Source organism: Agelaius phoeniceus, chromosome Z, assembly GCF_051311805.1.
Source record: "Agelaius phoeniceus isolate bAgePho1 chromosome Z, bAgePho1.hap1, whole genome shotgun sequence".
NCBI classification, from domain to species: Eukaryota; Metazoa; Chordata; class Aves; order Passeriformes; family Icteridae; genus Agelaius; species Agelaius phoeniceus.
In genome coordinates, this window is record NC_135303.1 from 79,003,589 (window position 1) to 79,028,584 (window position 24,996).

At 37.1% G+C, this 24,996-nt stretch overlaps 1 protein-coding gene across 1 annotated transcript in view; it reads left to right on the plus strand.

Moving 5' to 3' along the window:
* HCN1 (hyperpolarization activated cyclic nucleotide gated potassium channel 1) overlaps positions 1-24,996 on the plus strand; it is a 194,873-nt gene that overhangs the window by 78,127 nt on the left and 91,750 nt on the right. The window contains exon 3 of the mRNA XM_054652160.2: positions 24,404-24,565. Coding sequence (XP_054508135.2) covers positions 24,404-24,565 — 162 coding nt within the window. The remainder of the gene's footprint in view (positions 1-24,403; positions 24,566-24,996) is intronic.

Consider the following 24,996-nt stretch of genomic DNA (forward strand, 5'->3'; position numbering starts at 1 on the left):
CATAAGCCCTGCTCTGGAGGGAGCATCCCAATGGACACCACCCCTGGGAAGGCAACAGTGGGCAGCCTGGGAAATAAGAGGACATGGAATCAGAAGGGAGACTAGGAACTTCTGTACTTTTCATGTGACCTCACCTGCTACAATACACCTTGGGATGTTAGTCATATAAAAGCAAAGTCAAAATACTGGCAACCCAAATAGTTTTTTGTGGGGTTAGCTGAGAGGAAAGGAAATATCTGTACAGTTGAAAGACCCTGGCTGTTTAGATTAATCTTAGGACTTGTAACCATTTTTAGATTTAGTGATTGTCAATGAAGATCTGTTGTCATTTCACAAAATGCTTCCAGACCACATGGATACTTGGTTCCTTTGGCTTTCCTGCAGAAAATCTGTTCTCTGTGCTTAGCCTTCCTAAGCCTCTCTGTTGCTGTTGTCGTCAGCAGTATTACTGGTCCCCAAATGCAATTAGTTTCTGTGTCACATTGACAGCTTTATGTGTTTCTGGTATGTATTACCTGGAGAAACAGGTTTTCTGCACAGATACGATTGTTTTATTAAGAATTACAAGGTCACGTAATGACAGAACCACATGTCCAAAACCTTGTGTCCCTTTCCAGCTGTTAGTCTGCAAGCCAAGCCTTATAATTCTTGTATCATCATGTAATGTAGCATAGTTACAACTACAGATCTATTAAACTCATTTAATTCCATTTGAGTACTGCCTGATAGCGTTTTGAGTAGCTGCATTTGTGTCAGTGATGTTTGTTAGAAGTTGCCAGATTCAGTAGCCCAAAAAAGTCAAGGCTGTTGCAGCTCCATGTTCCCAGGTCCAGCCAGCAGTGAGACTGAACCTGTTACCACTAGGTCACACATGCATGCCTTTATATATACATATACATATACGTATAGAAGTGCATGCAAAGCCACACTGATCAAAATGGGCAGAAAACATGGTGCTCATACAAAAGCAGGCAGCCCATTCCTATGTACTGCAAAACATCGATGTGTATAAATATCTACATATGGAACATGGATCCCACCAGCAGCTGGGATCTGGACACTCAGGAATTTTTGAGGAATTCCCAGCAGTAGTGGGAGAATCTTTACCTGTTTTCTCGGTTGGCCTTTTGGGAATCTGCAGGAATAAAATGTATTTGTCTAGCTCGTTCACTTAACCTGGTCATCACTAAGATGTGAGGAGGATGCTTCCTTTCTCATGTTTTACTCCTACAGATAACTTTTTCACAAATGCACAAATGTCAGCAAAATGTGCCTGCGTGTGTCCTCATTGTCACAGTGTCCTCTGCAGCTTTACCAAGGATGGTAATGAATGGGTGTCAGGAGGAATCTTCTTATCCTCTGCTCTAATAACTGAAAAGAGGAAGCAGGAGGTTGTGTAACTGAACTGAAAAATGTCAAATAGCCACACAGAAAAAAAAACCCCTTGGAATATTCAATTAATAACAATGTTAATATATTCAAAATTGGATTTTAGTAAATAATACTTTTAATGAATTATTGTAAAATTATTCATGTTGTTTTTCTGAGAAATTAGACTCCATTAGTCAGTACCTTAATGCCAGACATGAATAAATTACAGTCAAGTTTTAGTAAAAAATTATCTCTTCCATACAGAAAGATGATAGCAGTGTAATCATTCCGGTATCTTAACACGAGCTGACTGAGAGTTCAGAATAATGAGACATCAAAAAATAATAATTTTCAACTTTTGGAGGGGACTTAGAGGAAGTCTGAACAAAAAAATATCAGAAAGTCATTGTGCAAGTGAAAGTAATAGTAAAATTAACTGCAATGTAATCTTGGATGCCAGATAAGGAAAAACAAAATTAAATATGTTAAGTATTTTAATTTTCCTGAAAGTCTTAATTTCTGTATATTGACATGCATATTCTCCTATCTTAGAACTAAACTTTACCCTGTAACTACAACTTCTGCTGTAGAAAATTTTAAAGTCTAAAAAGTACAGCAGATGTATAGAAGTGTCTTATCCAATCCCCTCTCAAACTGATTTGCTCTGTCGTGTCAGATGCATGTGAGTTTGTTTAAAAGCCATTAGCCATCAGTCTGTTTCATAGCAAGACAGTTGGGAAAGGTAAGAAGTAAGTCCAACGCTAATTTTGTGCATCTCCCTGCCCGAGGAGCATTTCCTGTTGTCTGGCAGTTGTAGACACTGTGTGGGCAGGCACAGGCATGCACACCAACCCTGTGTTGTGAGCCCTGCCGTGTCTCAGGCAGTGTCAGCAGAGCTGCACCCAAAGCTGGAGCACGAGTTACCTAAGGCTGCTGCTTGGAGGGCTCTCTGGTGCCTCCCCCAAGGCCCTCTGCTGCTCTCCCTCCCCTGGTCTGTCTGCTCATGAGGGAGCAGTGAACAGCAATGCTGTTGCATGACTTGAATGGGGATAATTTGGGGGATTCTCTTGCTGGTGCCTGTTTCCTTGCATAAGGATAAGAGAAGTTCTATATTTGTCTCTGTGCTCTGCTGTAAAGATATTATTTGCCCTGTTGAAGAGTAAACATTCTGGATCAGTTTATTCTGAGCAATGTGGGGCTCTGTGATAATTCAAATTATAATGGCATACTGTGTTGGTGAAACAGGCCGTTTGACATCTTGTTTTCCATATTACCAAAGGAGTGAATGAAGTACATGATGAGCAACTTAGTGAGGTAATTTAGGTACCTTTTTGTGTTCTGTGCAAAGTGGTATGTCTCCAAGTGCACACTAAAAGCCTGTTTGAAAGATTTATGCTGGGGTTACAGTTGAGAAATATTCCTTTCTTTCTAGCAGTGTGTCTTGCAGCTGGATTTTGAATTGCTTGGAGACTACTAATCGGCTTTGCTGGTAGACCTGCTGAGAAAGCATAGCAATTGTCCATGTGGAGTGCAAGAAAGAAATGTAGGGATAAAATTTATGAATAATTTTTGGACACAGGCAGTATGAATTGGTGAGGAAAACTTCACAGGTTTCTTCACAGGCTAATTTAACTGTAGCAGTAATGAGCTAAAAACTCAAAGAAGTCAATTATTTTTCGTTTCACTTTTATTCTGAGATTTGTACTTTGTTAACTTTCTTAGCACTGAATAGGAGGATTCAATACTGTTTTCCACCATCTGATCCCAAGGGTCAATGTGTGAATTTAACTGATTTGTATTTTTTCTAAAACCTGCCTGTCTGCATAAATAGGCTCCTCTCTGTATGTTCACATAAGTGTGTATGGGGTTGATCCATTAAAACCCTTAGATGACCTATGCGTCCAAATTCACATGTCAAAGCTACAGTTAGATACTTTATTTGAAAACAGTTGATCCCAGAGCATTTGCCCAGGCTATGAAAATGAAAGAGAATTGCAGTTCACGTCATATTTCAGATTTGTCTCTGAAGGCTCATAGAGGTGAAATGCTGGGTGCACTCCTGTTTCCGCTCCACCTGGGAGAGGGTGAGCTGGTCACCCAGAGAGGAGCTGGAACTGTGCAAAAGGGACTCCTTATAACTGGCCAAGAGTGTACAAAGTATTTGTTCTGCCTTGTGGCTGGCCAGGGGCAGCCTGGATCTCTGTGTGAGATGTAGAAAAGCAATATTTGGCTGAAACTTAGAGCTAGAGCTGTTATTTTGAACAGAGAACACTAGAATTGTTACAGCTAAATTCCTGAAATAGCAAAATAGATATTTAGCCACATATCAAACACAAGTATCTTTGCTTGCTGTGCATTGTGTCTCAGGAGGTTTTTAGGTACCTCAGGAGGAGCATAGGTACACAGCAGTCTAGATCTGAGATCGTGGATGGTGTTCAGGTATGATACCACATGCTCACTAACTCTTCATGAGCTCTGCAGGAAGAATTAAGAAAACCTGTTTTTACTTCTGTCCTGTGATACTCCCTTTCCCAATCAGAAAGTATACTAATATTGCTGAATGCCCTTGCCTACTCTCACCAGTCTTTGAGATCTTATTTGAGTGAATTTTCTTGACTTCTCAGATATTTTACCCCATCCTGCCTTATTTAACTGGTTTTACTATGCTCTTTTGCAATGCCTTCTTTTGTTCTCAATTTGGTCTGAGTGTGGTTCCCCTTGAGAGACATAAACGTTCATCTAAGTGAGCTCACCAAGCTTATAACAAAGCTTAGTGGTTTTTTTCCCTCTTTTTATGCAGAGGAATAAATCCCAGTTTGTGTTTCTTGTGTGATCAGTGCCGTGTGATCTCAGAGTACAGGTGATGAAGAACTAAACAAATAAATGCATAAGATGTCTCAAACAAGCATCAGAAAGGAAGGGGAGTTGGCTAAAAGCACTACTTTGGAACCCATTTCTTAGTTTGCATGTCACCTCTCCAGGGCAGAAGAAGAGGGGCAGACAGTGTATTAAGCTGATCTGTCACAGAACACAGATTTAACTGGGACCCTTGTAAAAGTTTCTTTCTCTGAAGAAAGAAAAATATAACAGATTGGGAATATGATGGAGATAAATTAGCCTTTGTTGTCCTTGACTCAAAAAAAATTAACTTTGGGTAAATAAAGACAGTAATTTAAAAGAGACAAAACCCAATAACCTCTAACCACTTGTTAAAGTAAGAACAAGAAAGTCAATAATCTGTATATCAAGAAGAGGTTCTTGTTTGTTTTTGTATTTTTAGGCCTTCTTGTAACACAGAGAGATCATCTCAAAAACCACTTAGTTATTGAGCCTTATTTTACATTTCACAATTTCCCTTTATCACTTAGAGTAATTTTAATTGTCCATAACTGTTCTCCTTCTGTGCAGCAGAAAAGTAGCCTCAGAGAACATAGAAGAGAGGAGGGGTTATTTCCAAGTAGATGACTAGAGCATCGCACTAGAAAACCAAATTAGATTGCAATGAAATGCAACTATAAAAATGCTATTACTTTGGTGAATTTTATGAAAAAAAACCCTCATGGAATGATGCAGTAGGATTTCCAGGATCTACATGCAGGAGCACTAACTTCAGAGAAAAAAAAATGTAATTGAGGAGGCTCTCTGGTCAGCAGGATGTAAAGCAGACTCTTCAAATAAAATAGAGTGATTTTAAACCAGAATGAATCTACAGTTGAAAAGGTGAAAAGATAACTTGCTAGTGATGACAGCCTTAGTATGCAGCATTAGAATGATGGACTGACTCCTGTTTGCTTGTTTGGGTTTTTTTTTTTTTGGGTTGTTTTTTTTTTTTCCCCTATTGCATAAAGGCAACTGATAATAAGCTTAAAATAAGGTACTTGCTAAGTGCTTTCCTGGATTGGGACCATGGAATACACAGCATTTTGCAGGATTGTTCTCCCATAAAGTCTATGAAAAACCCTGTATTTCTAGGGACTAATCCCATATCTTTTATTTTTTCTTTTCTCTTTTTCTCACTATTGTGATTAAGTCTTACTGTATTAGTATCATTGTATCCCCTGTTAGCCAAGTGTTTACAAATTGAGTATGAAGATTCCACAGCCCATATTTGCATTGACATTCGTACTTTTAGAGTTAAATCCTTTCCTTATGCTACTGTTGCTAGTTCTGCAGATTTTCAAGGGAACTACTGGACAATTTCTTTGGAAAAATCTATTATAATACAGCGTTTCTGAACAGTGCTTTCTAAATAATCCATACAATTTCACAGATTCTTCAAACCTTGCAGACATTCTGGTAACATCTTTGAATTACTTGGATGTGGAGATGAGTGGGTGGGCTTGATAGAGGAGGAAGCTGTGAAAAAAACCCTGCTATGTGGAACAGAGACTGTTTGTTAAAAGACTTGTCTGGCTTTCTTATAGTTTGCACTGGATAGGCTACCACTTCTGCATTTATATGGGGTTCTTTAGGCTGTATCCAGCATGACAGAATTATTACTATGACAGTGTGATTCAATAATCTCAAAAATCAGGCAGATTGAAAATTGATGAAAAATCAATTCAAAATAATAAAACCAGCTCTTCTTGCTACTGTTGTATTTGTGAAAATTATATCAGGATATTTCATAGGGACGGAGGTATATTGGATTGAGAGCAGTGCTCCTCTCTTTGGTGTCTGACAAAAGAGGCAGGGCAGGGAGAGAGACAAATAGCTCTGCTTTCCAGTGATGCCAACCTTCCTACACAAAGTTAAAATGATGGACAAAGCTCTGCTTGGCTGGTTGTTTTTTTCCTCCACTGAAACAAAGCACTTGCTCATGCCCTTAAAATAATGTACTTGCTAAGTGCTTTCCTGGGTTAGGCAGAAAATGCTCATGCTGCATCACCTGCAAATGCATATTTGTTATTGAACAAACTAATGTATAAAGTTCTTGTTTGGTCAGGTGCTGGGATACTATTGCAAGGGAGGTGCATACCATTAGATGGAAGTCAGTGAGAAATTTGTATTGCTGAAGCAGCCTGATTGAAATATTTTCATGACTGTAGTCGGTTTGGTCATCTGAATTTGCCATGTAAAATAGAAAGGATAAGTTCTCTGCCAGTATATTTTATATTTGCTGTAGTATTTTCTATTAAAAAATCTTCTTGATAAATTTAGCAGCCCATATCTGTAATCAGTATAGTGCATTAAAGGCTTGTTTTGGAAGCAGTGCACTTTTTATCAATGAACTGTGTCTGAAAGTAGCCTTTGGTAGATTAATCCATTTTTCTATCAATAATCTCTCCAAAATAACACCAATATATCCCTGATTGACTCAAGCTATCAAGCAAAGGGGAAAACAAAACAAAGGAAAACAAATCAATGCAAGAAATAAAAACTAAAGTGAGTAAATAGATGCTGTGGCTGACATGGCATTCGGCTTCATGCTGCTTGTGAGGAATCCTCCCGCTGGACCAGCTCATGCTGAACTGGAGGAAATCAAATGAAAACTCAAGCATGTGAAATGGAGTTTCACACATTTGAGACAGCCAATTAATGTGATTTTTAGTTTTCCACTGTTTTGGTAATGTGGGAGTTTTGAGTCAGGAGAAGGGGCTTTTTTTCACTTATTATTTATTTCTTTCTAGTATAAGGATTATTTCTTTTCCAATTTTCTGTGAGAGTTGTTTATTTTATTGCTACTAGCTGATGCAGAGAAGAAAAAATAAATTTCATTATGTTGTTAGAATTAGCATATGCCCTGTTGTCAGGCCAGCAAAACAAAACTTCCTCCTTTATTGCATATTTTTATTCCTAGGAATGCAGCTATGAAGAACCAGTCTAATCCAAAATATTTGAGCTGTCAAAAATTCAAATTCATAAGCTTATGAATACCCCTAGGTGGCACTACATGCTTTTTTGCTAAAAAATAATCAAACACTTTAAATGTAAATAAAAGCAAAATCATAATAGCTTAATATGCATTATATATAAAATACATTCCGTATTTTTGCCAATAAAGGTGGCTAACAAGCTTTTTTTTTAACTGTCATGATTTAACCCCAGATGGCAACTAAGTACCACAGAGCTGCTCTCTCACTTCTCCTTCCCCCTCCTCTCATCAGTGGGATGGGGAGGAGATAAAGGAAAGAAAATGGAACTCATGTGTTGACATAAGAACAGTCATAAGAACAGAAACAAAGTAGAAGATTATAATAATAACAACAACTACAATAATAATAGCAGCAACAACAATAATAATCGCAATAATTGTAATGCTAGTACTACTACTAATAATTGTAATAAAAAGGAGAGGGAGAGAGGGAGATAAAACCCAAGAAAGACTAGTGATGCAGAAAAAATTTCTCGCCACCCACTGACAGATGCCAAATCCTGTCCTTGAACCCTTATTGTCTTCTTTTCTGGTAATTCCCAGTGTTTGTGTGCTGGCCACGTCAGTCTGTGTATGGCACATCCCTTTGGCCAGGTCAGGTCAGCTCTCCTGGCCATGCTCCCCCAGCCTCTGGGGCACCTGAGCAATGCAGAGCATGGGACACTGAAATGTCCTGGATTTAGGGTGAGCTCTGCTGAGCAATATCCCAAACATCTCCGTGCCACCAGCGTGATTCTCACACTGAATGCAAAGCACAGCAATGTACCAGCTAGTAAGAAAAAAAATCATTCTGTCCCATCTGAAACCAGTACAATAACTCATGGAATAAAATTTTTCTTGTCTGAGGATTGAGTGATTTACTACTAAAGGTCTTTTTAGAATTTTGTGAAAAATACCTATAAAGACTTGAATACAAAATTTTCTTGAAGGAGGTATAAAACTTTCACTAAAATATGCTTGTATTTTTACTTAGATTTTAACATGTTTGAATACCTCCTTGGTAAAGCCATGCCAACAGGAGCAGAGGGGACAAACAGGAGTGGACTAGGTCTGAGTGATTGACCTGTTTCATAAGACTAAAAACTCTCTTGTGTGAATTAATCCTTTTTGGTGACCAGTAAGTCTTGTTAGCATGTTAACTAATATGTTCTGCTTTTTCATCTGTTGGCTGCATATGGACATGACTGTTCCATGGGTTTGTGTGAAGACAGAAGATCCCCCACAAGATAGGGTCAGTTTTTCATGTGGTACAAACACAGGGCAATGCAGGACTGGGACACAGCTGCATGAGTACTCAGGCATCACTCTCATCTTGGTTGCATAGGGTTTGGTTTTCAAAAGAGTCACTCAAATGAGCAGAGGAGCTTCACCTGTTACCTCCTCCCTCTTCCTTCCCCAAAGCAGGAAGAAAAGCCCTGGCAGTCAGCAGTTATGGTGACATTTGTGCCATTGCTGAAGTAGCACTGGGGATGATGGCTTCAGTCCTGTTGAAACAACACAACTGTTTCTGTGACATCTGATGTAGAAGAACTGAAGTAACCAAAGATGAAAAACACAACATTAAACTGTGTCCTATATTAATATTAATCACAAGGCAGTTTTACAACTAAGGAAGTGTTGCCTAGAAGCCTACTGGATTAAAATGAGATAGACTGTGTATTGGAGGAGAACAAGATGATAGCATTGTACAGTCACAGAATTTCAGATTGGAAAGGACCCACAAGTCCTTTTTGATCACATGACTATTGAAAATAAACCACAGGATCAAGACCATCCTTCAGATAGTCCTTGAAAACTGAGAGGCTTGGTGCTGTAGGAAGCCCTTCCAGGGATTGACTATCTTCTCGTAAAGAACCTTTCCCTAATGTCAAATCTGAATTTCCCCAGTGCAGCTTCATTCCACTTCTTTGTGTCCTGGCACTGGTCACCAGGGAGAGATCAGCACCTCCCCTTCTCTGCCCCCAGGAGGAAATTGTACCTTGCTGCCAGGTCCCCCCTCAGCTTCTCCTCTCCAAGCTGAGCAAGCCAACTTAATTAGACACTCAGTGTTGCCCTTGAGACTCCTTACCTTCTTTATCCCTCTCTTCTGGACACACTCTAACAATTTGATACCCTTCTTCTATTGAGACACCCAAAACTGAAGATAGCATTTGAGATCCATACCAGTGCAGAGTAGAGTGGGACCATGTTCAGACATCCTGGTTTTCATTATATGCATTAAACGGCATGGTATTTTTTCTGCATCCTCAGCCAGGATTAGCCATATCTAAGTGATGTTGTTTAGCAGGACAGGTTTTTTACCTTTTTTAAAGCTGGTGTAAAATAAGTCATAGGAAAGCAAGGAAACTATATGGATTGTATGCATGTTCTCTTCTTGAATTTCAGTGCTTGGTGACTTTCCTAGAGTTTATGTATCCAGATTTAACACAGAGTGGTGACTCTTTCCTGTCATCTTGCTGCTAAATAGTGTTTGAGGCTAAAAAACACATAAAGCAGTATCACAGTGTTTTCTCATGGGTCATCAGAGAAAGATGGAAGAGTAGTAAATGCCCACATGATGTTCTTCAGTTGGTTTTCATATGAGTCCTGTGTAAACTTCAAAATATGCAAAATCTAAAAATTGTTTGCATTTCAGAAAAGAGCATGTACATCAGCAAGGCCAATTTTACTGCGACAGATAGAAAAAAAAATCAAAAACATTTAATACAGACTGTTACAACATGGCTGTTTATTGATAACCAAGATACACATGTTCTCAGTGCCAGGAGTATAGATATACAAATAAAACTTAAACTTACATACATTTTTATGTGGAGACATGTAAGGAAATGTTAATGGATCCCTTTGCTAATTCAGTCATAAAATTAAAATATGCAATATCTAGTAAAACAGAGATTAATACCTGAAATAAACTAAAATCCATATCAACAACAGCTCTTCTTTTTTGGCTATCCTTGCCAAACAGCTGTCTCTCTCTCTTGAAGGCATGCCTCCCCTCACCTTTCTCCTCTCGTGGCTGGGACAGACTGCCATTTAATTTAATTCAGCCCCAAAAGGATAGAGAAAATCAAGTGAAATGCTGCATCCACTGAAGACAATAGCAAACTCCTCCTGACTTTTGGGAAAAGGATTCCCATGGGTACCTGAATGTATGTACATCCCTGAAAAGAGCTCTGTTACGTTCTTAAGAAAAGATCTTTTTGAAATCAAAGGATGGAGAAGGAAATTGCATGTTGAATGGGGCATTTTTAGGAACTGCCTTTACACACAGAAATGACACTTTTGGTACTGAAACACTGTTGAGGGGTGTAGCCAGGGTAGATGATATCCCTTCTATGTCAGTACATTATATCCATTGTTAGAAAACAAACTGTACCCTGTTTTCCCATTTTAACAGTTGTACTTTAATGAAGAGAAAAGAACTAACAGTACACTAATGGAATAACATTCTGCATGTAGCTAAGAGGGAAATACTGAGAGAGCAGATAATTGTTTTAGACCTGTGCTCCTTCAGAAAGGAGAAATCAATAATCACTGAAGTGGATAGGGACAACCAATTGAAAGGAAAAATAAAAAGAATGAGAGGAAAATCTCTAGGAGAGAGACCTGACTCTGACTTAGTGAGGATTTAGTCTGTGATTACATAATCTTTTCCATCTTTTGAACATAATGATGTACTTTCATTATTTGTTATGGTTTGACTTTCAGAGATAATATTTGCTTTATTGTTACCATCGTGCAATGAACTCCTTTGTTTTTGAGAAAAAAAAGTAATTAATTATTTAGGGTTTTTTAACATGAATAATATTTATCATTGTTTCTCCTCATATAAAGAAACTGACTATTCCCACTCCATCATCCAAGGGGTGTAAAATGGATGAGCATTATTTGTTGAAACTATATGTGAGAAATTTATGACCTCCATGTGCTGGGTGCAGAAGAAATAGGGTATCAGCCCCAGAAGAGTTCTCTGTCTTCTGCCATGTTTTATCCAGATTGCCAGCAGAGAGCCAAGGATGAGCCATAGCATCCATGTCTCCTGCTTCTCAACATGAGCTGTTCTGCAGCTCGTGTTGTAAAGAAGAACAAATGAGCAGAATAAGTGCAGGACTTGTGCAGAACACAGTTTGAATATTTAACATGAGGCATGTTTAAAAAATAAGACAACTTCTTTATTTATTTTTAATGTGTTTATTTCAGAAATAGAAATCAGATGGTAGCCAGTCAAACCACAAAGGATTTCCCAGAATGATCGTGACTGTGGGTTGGGATTTTTTTTTCAATTTTATTTAGCAATGGCATTTTAATGTCTAGAAAACATGTGGGTGACCTAGGAATGAATATTATTTTGTTTTTCATGTCATCAGAGGAGAAGGAGCTGTATTTGTCAGGTTGATTTATAAAAAAAAAGGTTGTTGTTTATTGTTGCTTCTAGGGCTGGGAATATTAGAGCAAGTTCCATGCAGGTGGACTCACCAAGTGACAGGGTCATTTAGGCAGGTGATAAATTGTCCAGAGTAATTTCAAAATTGTACTTCAGGGAGTACAGCCTGGTAAAGAATTGAGTGAGTGCTACTCCACATCCAGCAGTCTCTCAGAGAGCTCCCTGCAGCCTTATTGTTAATAGAGCATCTCTACAGCACAGGAACTGTGTAGAGAAATAGTTTTTGTAGCTCTGTAAAACCATGACTTCTCCTGCTCTGTTTCTTCCTAGAGTGATGCTACACACATGCATACACACAGGCACACAGCAGTTATGCAGCTGGAAAAGTATTTGGAGATAAAACATTATCTGTCCTGTGGGATGGGGTTGCTTGGAAACTCCTCATATTTTTTTTTCACCACCTCATTAGAAATAAGAGGGGCTGATAAGTAAGAGGGTCTGCCACCATGCCCACAAAATACTTCAGGACGCCCTGAGTCTATGAAGGGTTCAGCTTACATACGTGGTCATGGCACGTGGGCCAACCTGGCCAACTGGAAATGTGGTAATCAACAACAGACAGTGTCAGTAGAGGCAGCAGGCTGGTGCTCCTCCTGGCACTCACCACTTCTGTTGCTCGGTGCTTCAGTGCTGCTTTTTCCATCCTTGTCAACCACATGTGAGGTGCTGTCACCCAGTGCTCCTGATGGCACTGCCTGAACAATGCACAATCTTAGCCCATTTCCATGCATGATGAATTGGTTTTCACCATATATTGGTTCTCCTCCCTCCTGCCACCTCTGTGTTCTCCACTGTTCACTTCCTGGGCTATTAGCTGTACCACAGCCTTTGGAAACACTTGAAGCATCTAGTGCTGGTGCTGCCAAATGCAATGATATAAATACCTCTCCATCCCACTGCCACTCTGCAATTGCGTAAATACTGTTCTTGCTGTTCACTCTCCGTCACAGCACAGTCACAGAAATGTAATCTGCAGCACAGGGAGCACACAGGATAAATGGCTCCAGGATTTAGCCTTCTGGAAACAAAGGGTTCCCGTAATTTAGGATTAAGTTAGTAAAAGGGAGATGATTAAAATATCATTGAAAACTTGCAAACTCTTGCATTTTTATTGTAGGCCTTAAAATAATGTTTTTCTTTCTCTGTCCCATTTCCTGGAGTTGAGTGATTTTGTAAATATCTCAGATTTATTACTATTTTCTTTTTATTTTTCATAACTATTTTTAGCCATCAGTTTCTGAGGGAAGTTTGATAGGCATGCAAATATGAACAACCCAAAGGATATTTTTAAGTGAATCACAGGTTTTGCAGACTAACCTAAATCACAGTAATACTGGCTCAGAGTTGGCAATATTGCTACAGTGTGGTAGTTGAACTACTGACCTTTTCATGGTAGCCATTGGGTACAGTCATTCTAAAAAAAGGATGGAAGTGTTACTTATTCTGGACTTGAGACTCTTTTATGAATATCTGTTGATATAATACTCATGTCCTCTATTGGAGTATATAAAAGCAAAAGGAAGGTATGGCACAGGGACAGGATGTAGAAAAAGTAGAACGTGGAATAGATGAACTGAAATTGTGCAGGGATGCTCTGGAAAACAAGAATAAGAGAAAGCACAGAAACTAGGGGGAAATTCTCATCTACTTACTGAAAGTAAATAGTTTCCCTCCAGATGTTTAGTAACAGAAGAGTCTGCCTTTCAAAATATAAAGTGAGCCAAAATCTCAGTACTAATTTGGAATTGCTTATAATTGGCAAAAGGGAAGTAAGAATACTCTTTTCTTAAAAATAATTATGTTCTATTTTTTTAGAAATCTTTCTTTTCTTTTAAATATAAGCAACCTAGAGAAACCAGAAAAGGAAAACATCAGTATGCTTAGAGCTGTAAAATAGGACTAGACAGAAACAGACTGATGGAGAAGGAAAAAGGTTGATTGCAGCCTGTATTGTAGAGGAATGCATTCAGCCAGCAACAAGAAAGTTCTTGCAATGTAAATGGAATCAAATATCCCAAGGAAATGTTCCGAAGTTTTCCTTCCGTTTGAGGAAGAATTAAAAAAGTTGGGACACATGGGATAATTCAAAGAAGAAGAGCATGTTTGCTTCAAATTCTTGGTTTTGATTCACCACATCTTTTCCATTGGCTGCCAGATTGCCACGTATGAGTTATGCTGTTGCTCATGAGCCAGTTTGATTCCAGCTGTGCTTTGGGGACAAAGCAGAAGGAGGCCACTGCATAAAAGCTGTGTGAGGCTTAGCATGCTAATTCCCCTAAGAAACCAGAAAGTGAAATGCATTTGGTTAAAAAAAGTGTGAAATGAGAGATGTTTTTGCTTTGTGCTGTGCTCAGTGTTGCAGTATTTCAGCGCAGCATTGAACCCTGGTGTCAAAGAAGAGCTAACACAAGAACCAACCATCACCAGCCATCCTGATGTGAGGGTGCTTTCAATGCTGGTGTGCTTGCAACAGGTTGGAACTGGAGATGGGGGATCAGAGAGTTAAAGGCTGCATGAATTGCTCTTGTAAGCAGATAAAATTCTGTCACTTTTATAAATTAGAAGCTGTAAGAAAGCAGCCTAAATTACTGAGCCTTCAGCATTGTGGTCTGGATGGGATATTTACCAGAAAGAGCTCACTATTGGTTGCTAAACCTGTAAGGTTTGCAGAACACAGGATGGAGCATGTACTTCAGTGGAGCAGCACACAGCTGATTTTTCTGGTGTCCGTGTGGATCCACTGGGAAAGGCTGCAGACAATCCCACAGACAGTCCCCAGCAGTAGATCAGTGCAAGAGGGCAAGGAATGAGTGCGCAGAGGGTTGTTCCTGTCACCAAGTGCAGGCTGGGTTTAAATATTGTCTGAATGAAGTCTGGCAATAACATCTAGAAAAGATCAGCAGATATGTTAATACATGAAATCAAAATAGTTGAGAGGGCAGAAGTTTTCCTGGGAGAAGCAATGGGGTGTGTGGTCTACTACAACATGAATGGCCAGCTGAAAGCCATTAATTGTGCAAAAGATGTTTATTTGCGTAGTGTTCAACAGCAGATCTCTCAAGACTGGGCAGTCACATAAAATCTGGCTGGAACGATGAAATGTTGAGACCAAATCTCTGCAGAGAGACCTCAGGTGGTCACCTGGGGTGACTCCAATGTCAGCAAGAGCTCTGGTAGGGAGCCAGAGTCAGCTTTTGGAAAGTGCAGTCTAGTGGATCTATCTTTTTCCATTATTCCCATTAGGCATTGTGTTTCATAAGGTTAGCTAGTTAAAAAAGAAAAAAAAGGTACCAAATGTAAACTTTGAGAGACTGTATTATAGTAAACTGTGAGAGGAACTTACACATTAGGCTTGCTGTACACTAACAGTTTTCTTTTTAAAGAAGTCTTCTTTTTCAAAATGCCTTTGCATAATAAAACAACCATGTTAAATTTTTTAATTATTTAATATTAATTTATTTTATCAAAAAACAACGGAAAAAATCTAGACACAAGAGCCCATCAGCTTGTTAAAATTGCTAGCATTAAAATGTAAAATCTAAGTTGATTCTGTATTGAATGCAGAAAAATTTTAACCATCAGACACGAGTGTCAATTTAAAATAGATAGAAAATACATAAAATTCAAAAAACCCAAACAAGACCATGAAAGAACACTTGTTTCTTCTTACTATATTTCCTCTTTTCTAATACTACCTATACCTATATGTCTATTTTGTCTTTCAGATTTTTTTTCTCAGTCTCTCACTTTTTTAGGCTGACAGGCTATCTATAGAAAATTTGAGTATTAAGGGCCATGAGCAAATCAAGTTTGTGTGCATGCAAACATACTCTCACTTTTCCTAATAATGGTAGCCATGTATTTATCAGTTGTTGGACACAGAAAAATAGAATAATTCAGCATATGAATAATTCAGCTCAAGGTAGTTTTATGAACTAAACCAAATAAACATAGTATTTTTGAAAAGAGACTATCATTTGCAAATTTCCAAACGTAACTTCTTTAAAATGTTGGTGGTTTTTTTGGTTTGTTTGTTTGTGTTTGTTTTGTTTGTTTGTTTTTGTTTGTTGGTTTGGTTTGGTTTGGTTCGGTTCATTGGCTGTATGTTGCTCTTTATCATGCAACTGAATTCCTAAATTCTGCTGGTGATTTTTGAGGCAAGTTATTAAGATTTTGATTCTGGTGTGTTCTTTGTACCTGCCCAGCAATCTTTTTAATTAAAACTTTAAAACTCTAAAAGATGTCCTCCATGTGACTTTTAGTGTCACTTTTTACTTTAGGCAGTAAGATTTTAACTGTAAACTTTTTTTTTTGCACAATTTGTGCATTTTTGCACAATGATCTTCACTTCCTACAGAAAAGTTTCTCTATTATTTCATTCAATTAGCTATATAATTTTTAGAATAATTTGTCAATATTGTGAAACATTGACTTAGATCACAACTCACTGATTCCTTACTGGAAGAGTTATTTATTCACGTATGTACTTTTACATGTTATTTCCTGGATTTTTATGCCTTTGAGTTACTATGATATATGAGTGACTATTGTAAGATTTTCATCAGAGAAAATGAATTTCATGTGTTTAGGGCCTTAAGCATTCAACTGTTGAACAGTTCCAAATTTCATGCAATATTGTGCCCTAATCAACTACCTTGAATTGTACTGATAGTGTTGGATTTTTTTTGTAACGATTGACCTATGAACTCTTCAATTAAATTACTAGCAAAAGCAAAATTCAGATTCCAATATGGTATGGAATTTTACATATTTCATTCACAGCTTAAATTTATTCTTAACAACTCAAATTTATAAACATTAAAACAATTGTGCAATAGAAAGCAACATTTCTTGGGCTTTTCAAAAGGAAGGTATTGCATGCTATTAAAAGAAAGCATTTAGAACCAGTTTCATCTCAGAACTTTTATTCCACAGGAAATTTAATGTAATTACTTTAATTTTCAATTCCTTGCCCATTATTTCCATGTTTGGAAGATTAACCTCATCAGCTTCAGAAAGACATCAGCTTAAATTCCCCAGAAGAAATATTCTCAATTATTTCTGTTGTTTTCAATGAGATCATTACACTGCCCTATTATAATTAGGACAATTGGTTTGAAACTCAGCTATGTGGCAATGTGAGCTGGGGAGAAGGCATCACGTAAAAAGAACTGTGCTTAATGAACCATCCACTTAAATCTCAAAGTGATACTTTGAGGAGGAGTTAGGATCACAAAAGAGAAAACTTTCTGCTTTTCTACACTCAGTTTCCATTGCTTCCCAAATCTGCATCTACTGAGACACGTGATGTACAGATCTACTGAAAAATTTGTTTTACAACATTAGTTTCAGATACAATTTTTGTAAATGTAAAAAAATCCAAGTTTCTGTGTACATCCAATCTTCTGGTACTTCACATACTATGAAAAAGTATCTGATTTCATTTTGTATTCACAGAGATGGGAAGATAAAAATATTACTACCTTAAAAAAATTTGAAAAGAAGGTCAGGAAAAAACTGAGATTGAAAGAAGTTGGTTACATGTGTCCCATTTGTACAGTGATGATTGTAAAAATATTTATAAATGCATAAAAAGCATTGTAGCTGCTTTGTATTTATTCATTTTGATTGAATTGCACCGTTTGATCCAGGGGCCTGTGCACTGGATCATTCTTCACCCATTTCAATGTAAGGTACAGTCAGGGCACTGCTCTGTTCTCTCTCCTAAATACCTGTCTCTCTTAGGAAAAGACCTAGTGTGCTCAGGGTAGAGTGTAATCGCCACCAAAGTTATGCCTTAAAAATAAAAATAAAATTGGGTTCAGGGTTTGAGAGACTTGAATGATCAAAAATGTTGTAGAATATTTTAACAAGCGTGCATTTTTTTGTGAAGAATTTGCTACTTCCTAAGGTTCTCCCTGCATTGGCTTTGCGTTTAGATATATTTTATTGGAGATTTCTTGGTAAATGTGAGTCTGATGTTTATTGCTTGTTTCAGATCCACTAATGATGAAAACTGCTTGCATAAGTATGTTAAAATTGGGGAATATAGACTTCAGAATCTGATACTAATTTCTAAAGATGCAGTCAGGTATCTGATATTTGAAAAGTTGTGGGCAGTGATATTTTTTAGGATTCACATTGCTTGTTCAACTGCCTTTTTAGCATAGTGGGAATCCCTGCCTTGGCAAAGACTGAAGGGGAATAACTTATTTCTCTTCTCTTGTTGCTGCCAAAGTACATCCTCACATTAGTAAAAGAAATAGTTCCTCTTGCTCAGCTAGTAAGAAAAATCTAAAATAATATTTTGGGCCATTTACAGACTGGCTATATCTCCTAGCTGCCTTCTTTTTAAGATCTAAATAATTATGAAAGAAAATAAATGTTCCTTTTAGCTCAGCTCCATGCTCGGAGGTCTCCAGCTGAGTTCAGTGATGCTGTCAGAGGAAATATTTGACCCATCAAGAAGCTTGAGCTGAAGCTCAGGTGATGCTGATGCTTGAAATAATGCTGAAGTGGGAACAGACCTACACTTCTAGCTGCCAAAACTATCAGTCTCTATGTTCATGTTCAAGTTCCAGTGTTATTTGCCATATGGTCACACTCAGTTTAGTACTATGACTTAAGAAGAGTTACAGCTGAACTTTGTCACAGAGGCAGGCTGTTTGTATTCTATGTTTATGTCTTTCTGACAGCTGTGAAATGTTTTTGGTTTGCTTTGCTTCACTTGAGATAAATGCTTAGTCTATATAATAAGGTACTTTGTGTCATCAGTATAAGTGATGAATGAGACCTCCACCTCTGTAGAAACAAGTGAGAATTAGCACTGATTTTATTTCAGAATCCTGAGTCCTTTGTCATTTGCTTGCTTTTTTCTTGTAGAGATAAAGTGACTGCTACTATCTATTTAGATGTCAAGACAGGTCCCACGCATTTATCACATGAGGATAACAAAACCACACATTCTAATAGTGAAGTCATGACCTCTGTGTGAGAGTTAATATTTAGTATAGCACTGGCCAATTTACAGTATTTTTATATAGTATTTGCAGAATATATAGATGGTAAATAAATATTGCAGAACTTAAATATCCTAAATAAATATTGCTTTCTGGTTATATGTGACCTTTTCAAGTCTTGCCTAAATGGTCCTTCAGCAAAGTAGTTCTATTATGCTTCCAGGTTTAACCTGTCACATTTCTATTTTGTTGTTCTGTTCTTTTTGATCAGCAGAAGCTGGCTTCTATTTGTACATTTCCTTGAATTGGAATAAATGGGACTCCTATTATAAAACCTAATGTCAGACTGACTCCATCTAGAAAGTAACAAATTTTAAAGGTCACATAAAATAGGCCATTCTCAGCTATTTTTTTTTCTGAATATGTTTGATTAAAAATAGTTTGCTCTGTTTATTAAATCACTGGTGTTTTCCCTTCAGGGCCAACTAAAGCAGAAGCAGATCTTTGCATTTGTCATCAGCTTAAGGTCACAAATACAATTGGATTAGATAATGCTATATACCTTTTCCCACTACTGAATTATCAATGATAAATTATTTATTATAAAATTAAGCACACATATCAGGAGTCAGTTGAGTGTAAAATGTTACCCTGAGGGCATAGCCAGGCATTTCAATCAATGCATGTTTACATCTGCTTGTGCAGATGTATTTTCAGTGTAGAGTGTGATAACCTGCAGTTCTCAAAGAAACTGGCTTTGGTAGGAGTTGAATCAGACCGGTGGTATCCCAAGTGATATCTATGAAGAATATCTTTTGAAGTTGATTTGTCAAAAATGAAATAGATAAAGAAAAAAAGCCTTCGTGGTTTAAAGAAGATTGAGAGATGAATGCTCAAAAAGAGGCATTTTGCTCTCCCTTTTATATTATTTTATCTCCGGGGAAGCTTTGTTGCAGCTACTATCTTAAAAGTAAACATTCACTTCAGATAGGAGAATTCAGATCCTACTATTTATAATCTCTGTTTAGTTGGTGCTCTGAGGGATAAAACTAATAATTTTGGGCTGACCCAGAGACAGAATCCAAAAAACCCTTGTCACTTTCATAGCTGTTATTTTGCCCTGCAGTCTAGCTTGGAGTTTCACTGCTGGAAGTTCAGCTTTCAGCATGCCTTCCAGAGCTGCACTTGAGCAGATCTCCCTTTTTCCCCACCGTGGCTGTTTAACATTCCTGACTCCTCAGCTCACCTGGTGCAAGTGCCATTTCATATTGCAGAAGGCAGGTTGCAGACCTCATTTGAAGACTAAACCTGAGGTAGCTTTGTGATGCTAAGCATCTTTAGTACTTCTGAGAAGTAGAAGAGGTATCTGCATTAACTCAATGAAGTGAGACTTGAATAAATTTTTCTAGGAAATTCCAAAGTTTTTTTCCTTAATTTAATCAGAGTTAAATTCTGATGATTTATAAAAATTAATTTTTATATAAACTGAACCTATAAATCAAAGACAGTGGAATAACTATCCCTGAAAGTGTTCAAGAAATGACCGGATATGGCACTTAGTGCCATGGACTAGTTGGAAGGGTAGTGTTCAGTCAAAAGTTGGACTTGCTAATCTTGGAGGTCTTTTCCATCTTTTTCATGGTTCTATGATTGTGTCATTCTGAACTGAACTAAAAATCACAACTAAACAAATATTACATACCAATTATCAGAAGGCAGAAGAGGTAACCTGTGCATTCCACGACAGCAGTTCAACAGCTTTTGTGTTCACTTGGTTAAACTATACATGTGCTATTAATTTAATATGACAGCCCTAAAAGGCAATTAAGCACATGGGCTGGTGAGACTGGAAAGGTTTTTCCATCTCAGGCTCAGAAATCAAAGTTAGCAGGACCAATTTGATATATACACTCCATTATAAATGTGAGGAAGGAACAGTCTGCTTTCTGCTTCTTATGTGGGAATAAAAAGAGTCATTAATAAAGTGTGAGTGAAAACTGAGATAAAACATGTGAAGTCTGACTTCTTTAGCAATTTCTTATTTCCTGTGAGCAATATTGTGCCAAAAAACTGGAAACTGTTAATCTGTGGCTCCATTTCAGCCATTGTCAGATGCATTGTCAGTTATTCAGGAAAAAAATTAAGGTTTCCAGGCTTTTGATAAAAGCCTGTAAAATTAATAAAGGAAGAAATTATAAGTTTATAGAAGTGAGTTCACAGGCTAGATTTTTTAAATTTTCAAGTATTTGGAAACTATGAAAAATGACAGTACTATAGCCAAACACATACAGACAAACATAACAATACTAAAATGAAGTTGAGTAGTAATTAAAAAGGAGAAATATTTATGAAGTTTTTCCTATTATATGAAACAAAACTGTGGGAACAGTTAGTTCTCAGGAGGATTTTAATTTTTTCTCATGAGCAGTAATCTTAAGTAATTCTAGTAATCTTTTTAGAAATATGTAATCCAAAATTTACTCTCTTTCTGGTTAAACTAAATATTTAGGTATGAAATTAGGAATCTAAATTAAGTGGCCAGATTTTCAAATGTATTTTGCGATTGTAATCTCCTCTTATTTGCGTGGCATTTTTTATGGTAAATGTTTAATGATAACCAAGCATTTATCTTTAACTACGTGAGTGAAGGGCTTAGGAGTTTAACTTTAGTTGCGTGCAAATGTTTGAATTATTTTTGTTATGGATAGTTAAAATCTTGTTAAAAAACTTGTTGAAATTGAGAGATTTGAGTGCACATCTGCTCTTCAAAATCAAGGTAAACTCATTTGTGGTCTTCTTGTATTTCTTTCTATCCCACTGGAGGACCAGCTGATGGACAACCACCATTTCCACAAATGAATGGCCTTAGTTTCTTGTCATCCAGTTTATCTCTGAGAAGACTACACTTCACATATCTCCTAGGAGTTTTAATGAGGTTTAGCTCATTATACGAGAATTGTAATTTGTGATTACCAAAAAACAGCTATAAAAATATGGCTTCTTTTACTCCTCCTGCTTCATGGTATCACAATCAATTCCTGAATGGAAGAACGTGAAACATGCAGTATATGACTTCAGTCCAAAGGGCATTTTGGCTATAGTCTAAAAAAAATCAACACATCCCACCCCTCCCACCCACTAAGTGTAAATATGTCAATACAATACTACAGGCAAATATTATTGTTTACATTGAACAGTGCATGCTTGCAGTATTTAATGTTTTTCCAGCCAAACACACATTTCCACAAGTTCCTTTTTGAAGAAAAACTGTCAGATACTATTAGCTGGAGAGTGGGTATGCAAAGATTTTTTTAAATGTTTTTCCAACGCTTGCTTAAGATTTTTCTGTTGGAGTAATCGTTTTTAGCACAGAGGCATCACACTTACTAGGATAGAACACACAAATATTAGGCTATATAGCCAAAAGATAAGCAATAAAAGAATGGTATGTTTGAAATGCTGATAAAATATTACCACATTATGCAGCCTAGATAATATCCTGCATATGTTCAAGCATTTTTAACGTTTTAACACTAAGCTTCACAGAAGCTACTTCTGGAGCAAAGTTTCAGAAATGATGGAAGTTTGCAGTGTTGCACACAGACTGTTGGCAGTCATTTCCTTCGATGGATTTGGTTTCATACAAAATTTCCAACCTTTTAGCATTCTAGCAGTATGTGGCCATTTTGGCAGAGGCACACTAATAATGCAAAGATTTTGAAGAACACAGTGACAAGATAAAACAGTCCTGGAAGAGCCCAAACTCAGCAGCGCAATTCCTAAGCCCATAGATGCAGAGTCAGGATGAGGATTCAGAGCCTTGGGTATATATGATTGCTGGGTTTTGAACTCTGGAGAGTTTTGACAATCAGGTCTTTCCCTGGGTCTCTTACAGCAAAGCCTAATGGGAAACTTGAGGGAAAAAGTTCCGACACTTTTCATGTGATCAGGAATTACCTGCTCTTTGCAGTTGTAGTATAGGAACCATGTCAACAAAGTACAACCCAAATGAGAGATGGTGTTCCAACCAATAGTAATCCTTGCTATTCTTTCCAGTTCTTTGAAATAAAATGATTACAGTGCACACATCCACTATTTTGGTTCATAGCAGCTACTGAAACTGAAGCTATTGAAATGGCTGTAACACAAATCCATTGCTTCGCAAGAAAAATGCATAATAGTGACTTTTTATTTCCATTTCCTACTTCTAAATATCAGTGTTATCTTCTCAATTTTGACAGCAGCTAGATGGTATTTGGATAGGATTTATGTTACCAGCCTCTATTTCCAATGACTGTTGAATTGAAATTTGGAATGCATTCTCTGTAAATACTCTAAACTGAAAAACATGTTTTGTACATAGTGTTAGGGTCTGAAGTATGTTTCTAATATGCAGGTTTTGCATTCTGGGACTCAGAATATAAACTGCCATTTTTGAACAACAACCAAGTCCCATGAACAGAAAGTTAGAGACACCACAATGTGCTCCCCATATTTGTACTTGCACTCATTTGCAATGTGGATACTTTACCTTTGCTTTTAGTTTAGATATGTAAAATTTAGGACACAGATTTTCCCTCTTTTATGTGTGATTTTTTTTTTAAATTTAAAAATGCAAAATTTCATGTACCAATATGCCCATATATCTCTAGTCATCTAATGTTTTCAGTCCTAAATCCTCTGGTTTCTATGTCTAGCCACACTACTAAATAGTATTTTATACTTAAAATTCTATGCAACACCAATTGCACATTCTTTAGTTTCTAAATATAACTCCTGCATAGTGATAATTATGCATATTACAATGTTATATATTTATCTTCAGTTGGTTGAATTTTGTAAGAAGTATGAACTATGTCTGTATTTATAGATTGGAAGTACATTAAAACCAATATAGCAGAGAAGTGCTAAATGCATTTTTTCATACTATATCAACAGCTGACTGATGCTCCTTATGCAAATTCTGTCCAGCAAATTTGCCCATGACAAACTTGAAAATGTCTCTGTTGTTTTTGAGAATTTTATGTGTGATTTACTGTAAGACGCTTTTCAGATGTAAATTGTTTGTGTCTTAAGAATGGAGGAATACATTGAAATCCAACTTACTGTATTAAATTGATATGAATTTATCTACTGCAGTAGCCTATGTAGTAGCCATGGAATTATCAGCATTTTAGGAAAATGCTATTAAGAGCTATCAACTACCTTTTTGTCATTTTTGATCGGTGAACTGGTAGATACAAATTGGATTAAAAGTATAAAAGTAGAAGACAAAAAATGTAACACTTGTATTGTTTCTTCACTCAGAATTTTGTGCATTTTAGAAGGTAATAAATGCAAAAATGAATCTTCTGAAGGGGTAATTAAATCTCCCACAACTTTTGGGTATTTAAATACCAAACTCATAGGCAAGTAATGGTATCACTAGCTTTACCAGGTATTTTTTAATTTCTGAGTCTTGCTTCAATTGAAAGGAGTAGAAGGTTTTTAGAAAACACTTTAGTGGGTGACTTCTATCCAATATATGCCTTTTTCAGGAGCTTACATAACACTGGCATGCAGCCAAGAGTCAGGTGTGTCAGTATGGTTCTCTGCTAAAATTAATGTGCTCAAATTAATGATCCTGCCTTAGAAACCTCACCTTTTTTAGAAGTTCAGGATGACACTTCTTTTCCTTTAAGCTGCCTGATGAGAATTAAATGAGTTTGATTTCTGATTGGCAACATGTGCATCACCTGTAATTTTTGTCTGCAGATTTTCCACATGACATACGATCTGGCCAGTGCAGTGGTGAGAATCTTTAATCTGATTGGAATGATGCTCCTGCTGTGCCACTGGGATGGTTGTCTACAGTTTTTAGTACCGTTACTTCAGGATTTCCCACCAGATTGCTGGGTGTCCCTAAACGGTATGGTTGTAAGTATTGTTCATTTTTCATTGTGCTTTCTAAACATTATTTTTCTAAACAGTTAGCTTCAGAATTTAGTGTAAAAACACATGCCTAGTAATATGCTGCCCTGCAATATATTCAAGGTTACTTTCATATTTTGTTGGCTCACTTGCTAATGAACTAAAGTTTGTTTTATAGTCCTCATGGTCAATAAAATGATATTGACTCACTTTCAGTAAATGAGCCAGAAAATACTTTAAGTTTTAAAGTCATCCTAGTTTATTAACCCTTATTACCTAAAAAAATAAAAATAAATTCCCTAAAAAGAAATATGGAAACACTCAGTTCACCACTGCTTTCAGTTTAGGCCATAGTTTCAGAACGCTACTGAAAGTAGATTATTGGCATTAGTTTCATGTAATGTTATCCTCAGTTTGTAAACTTCTGAGTCATGTAA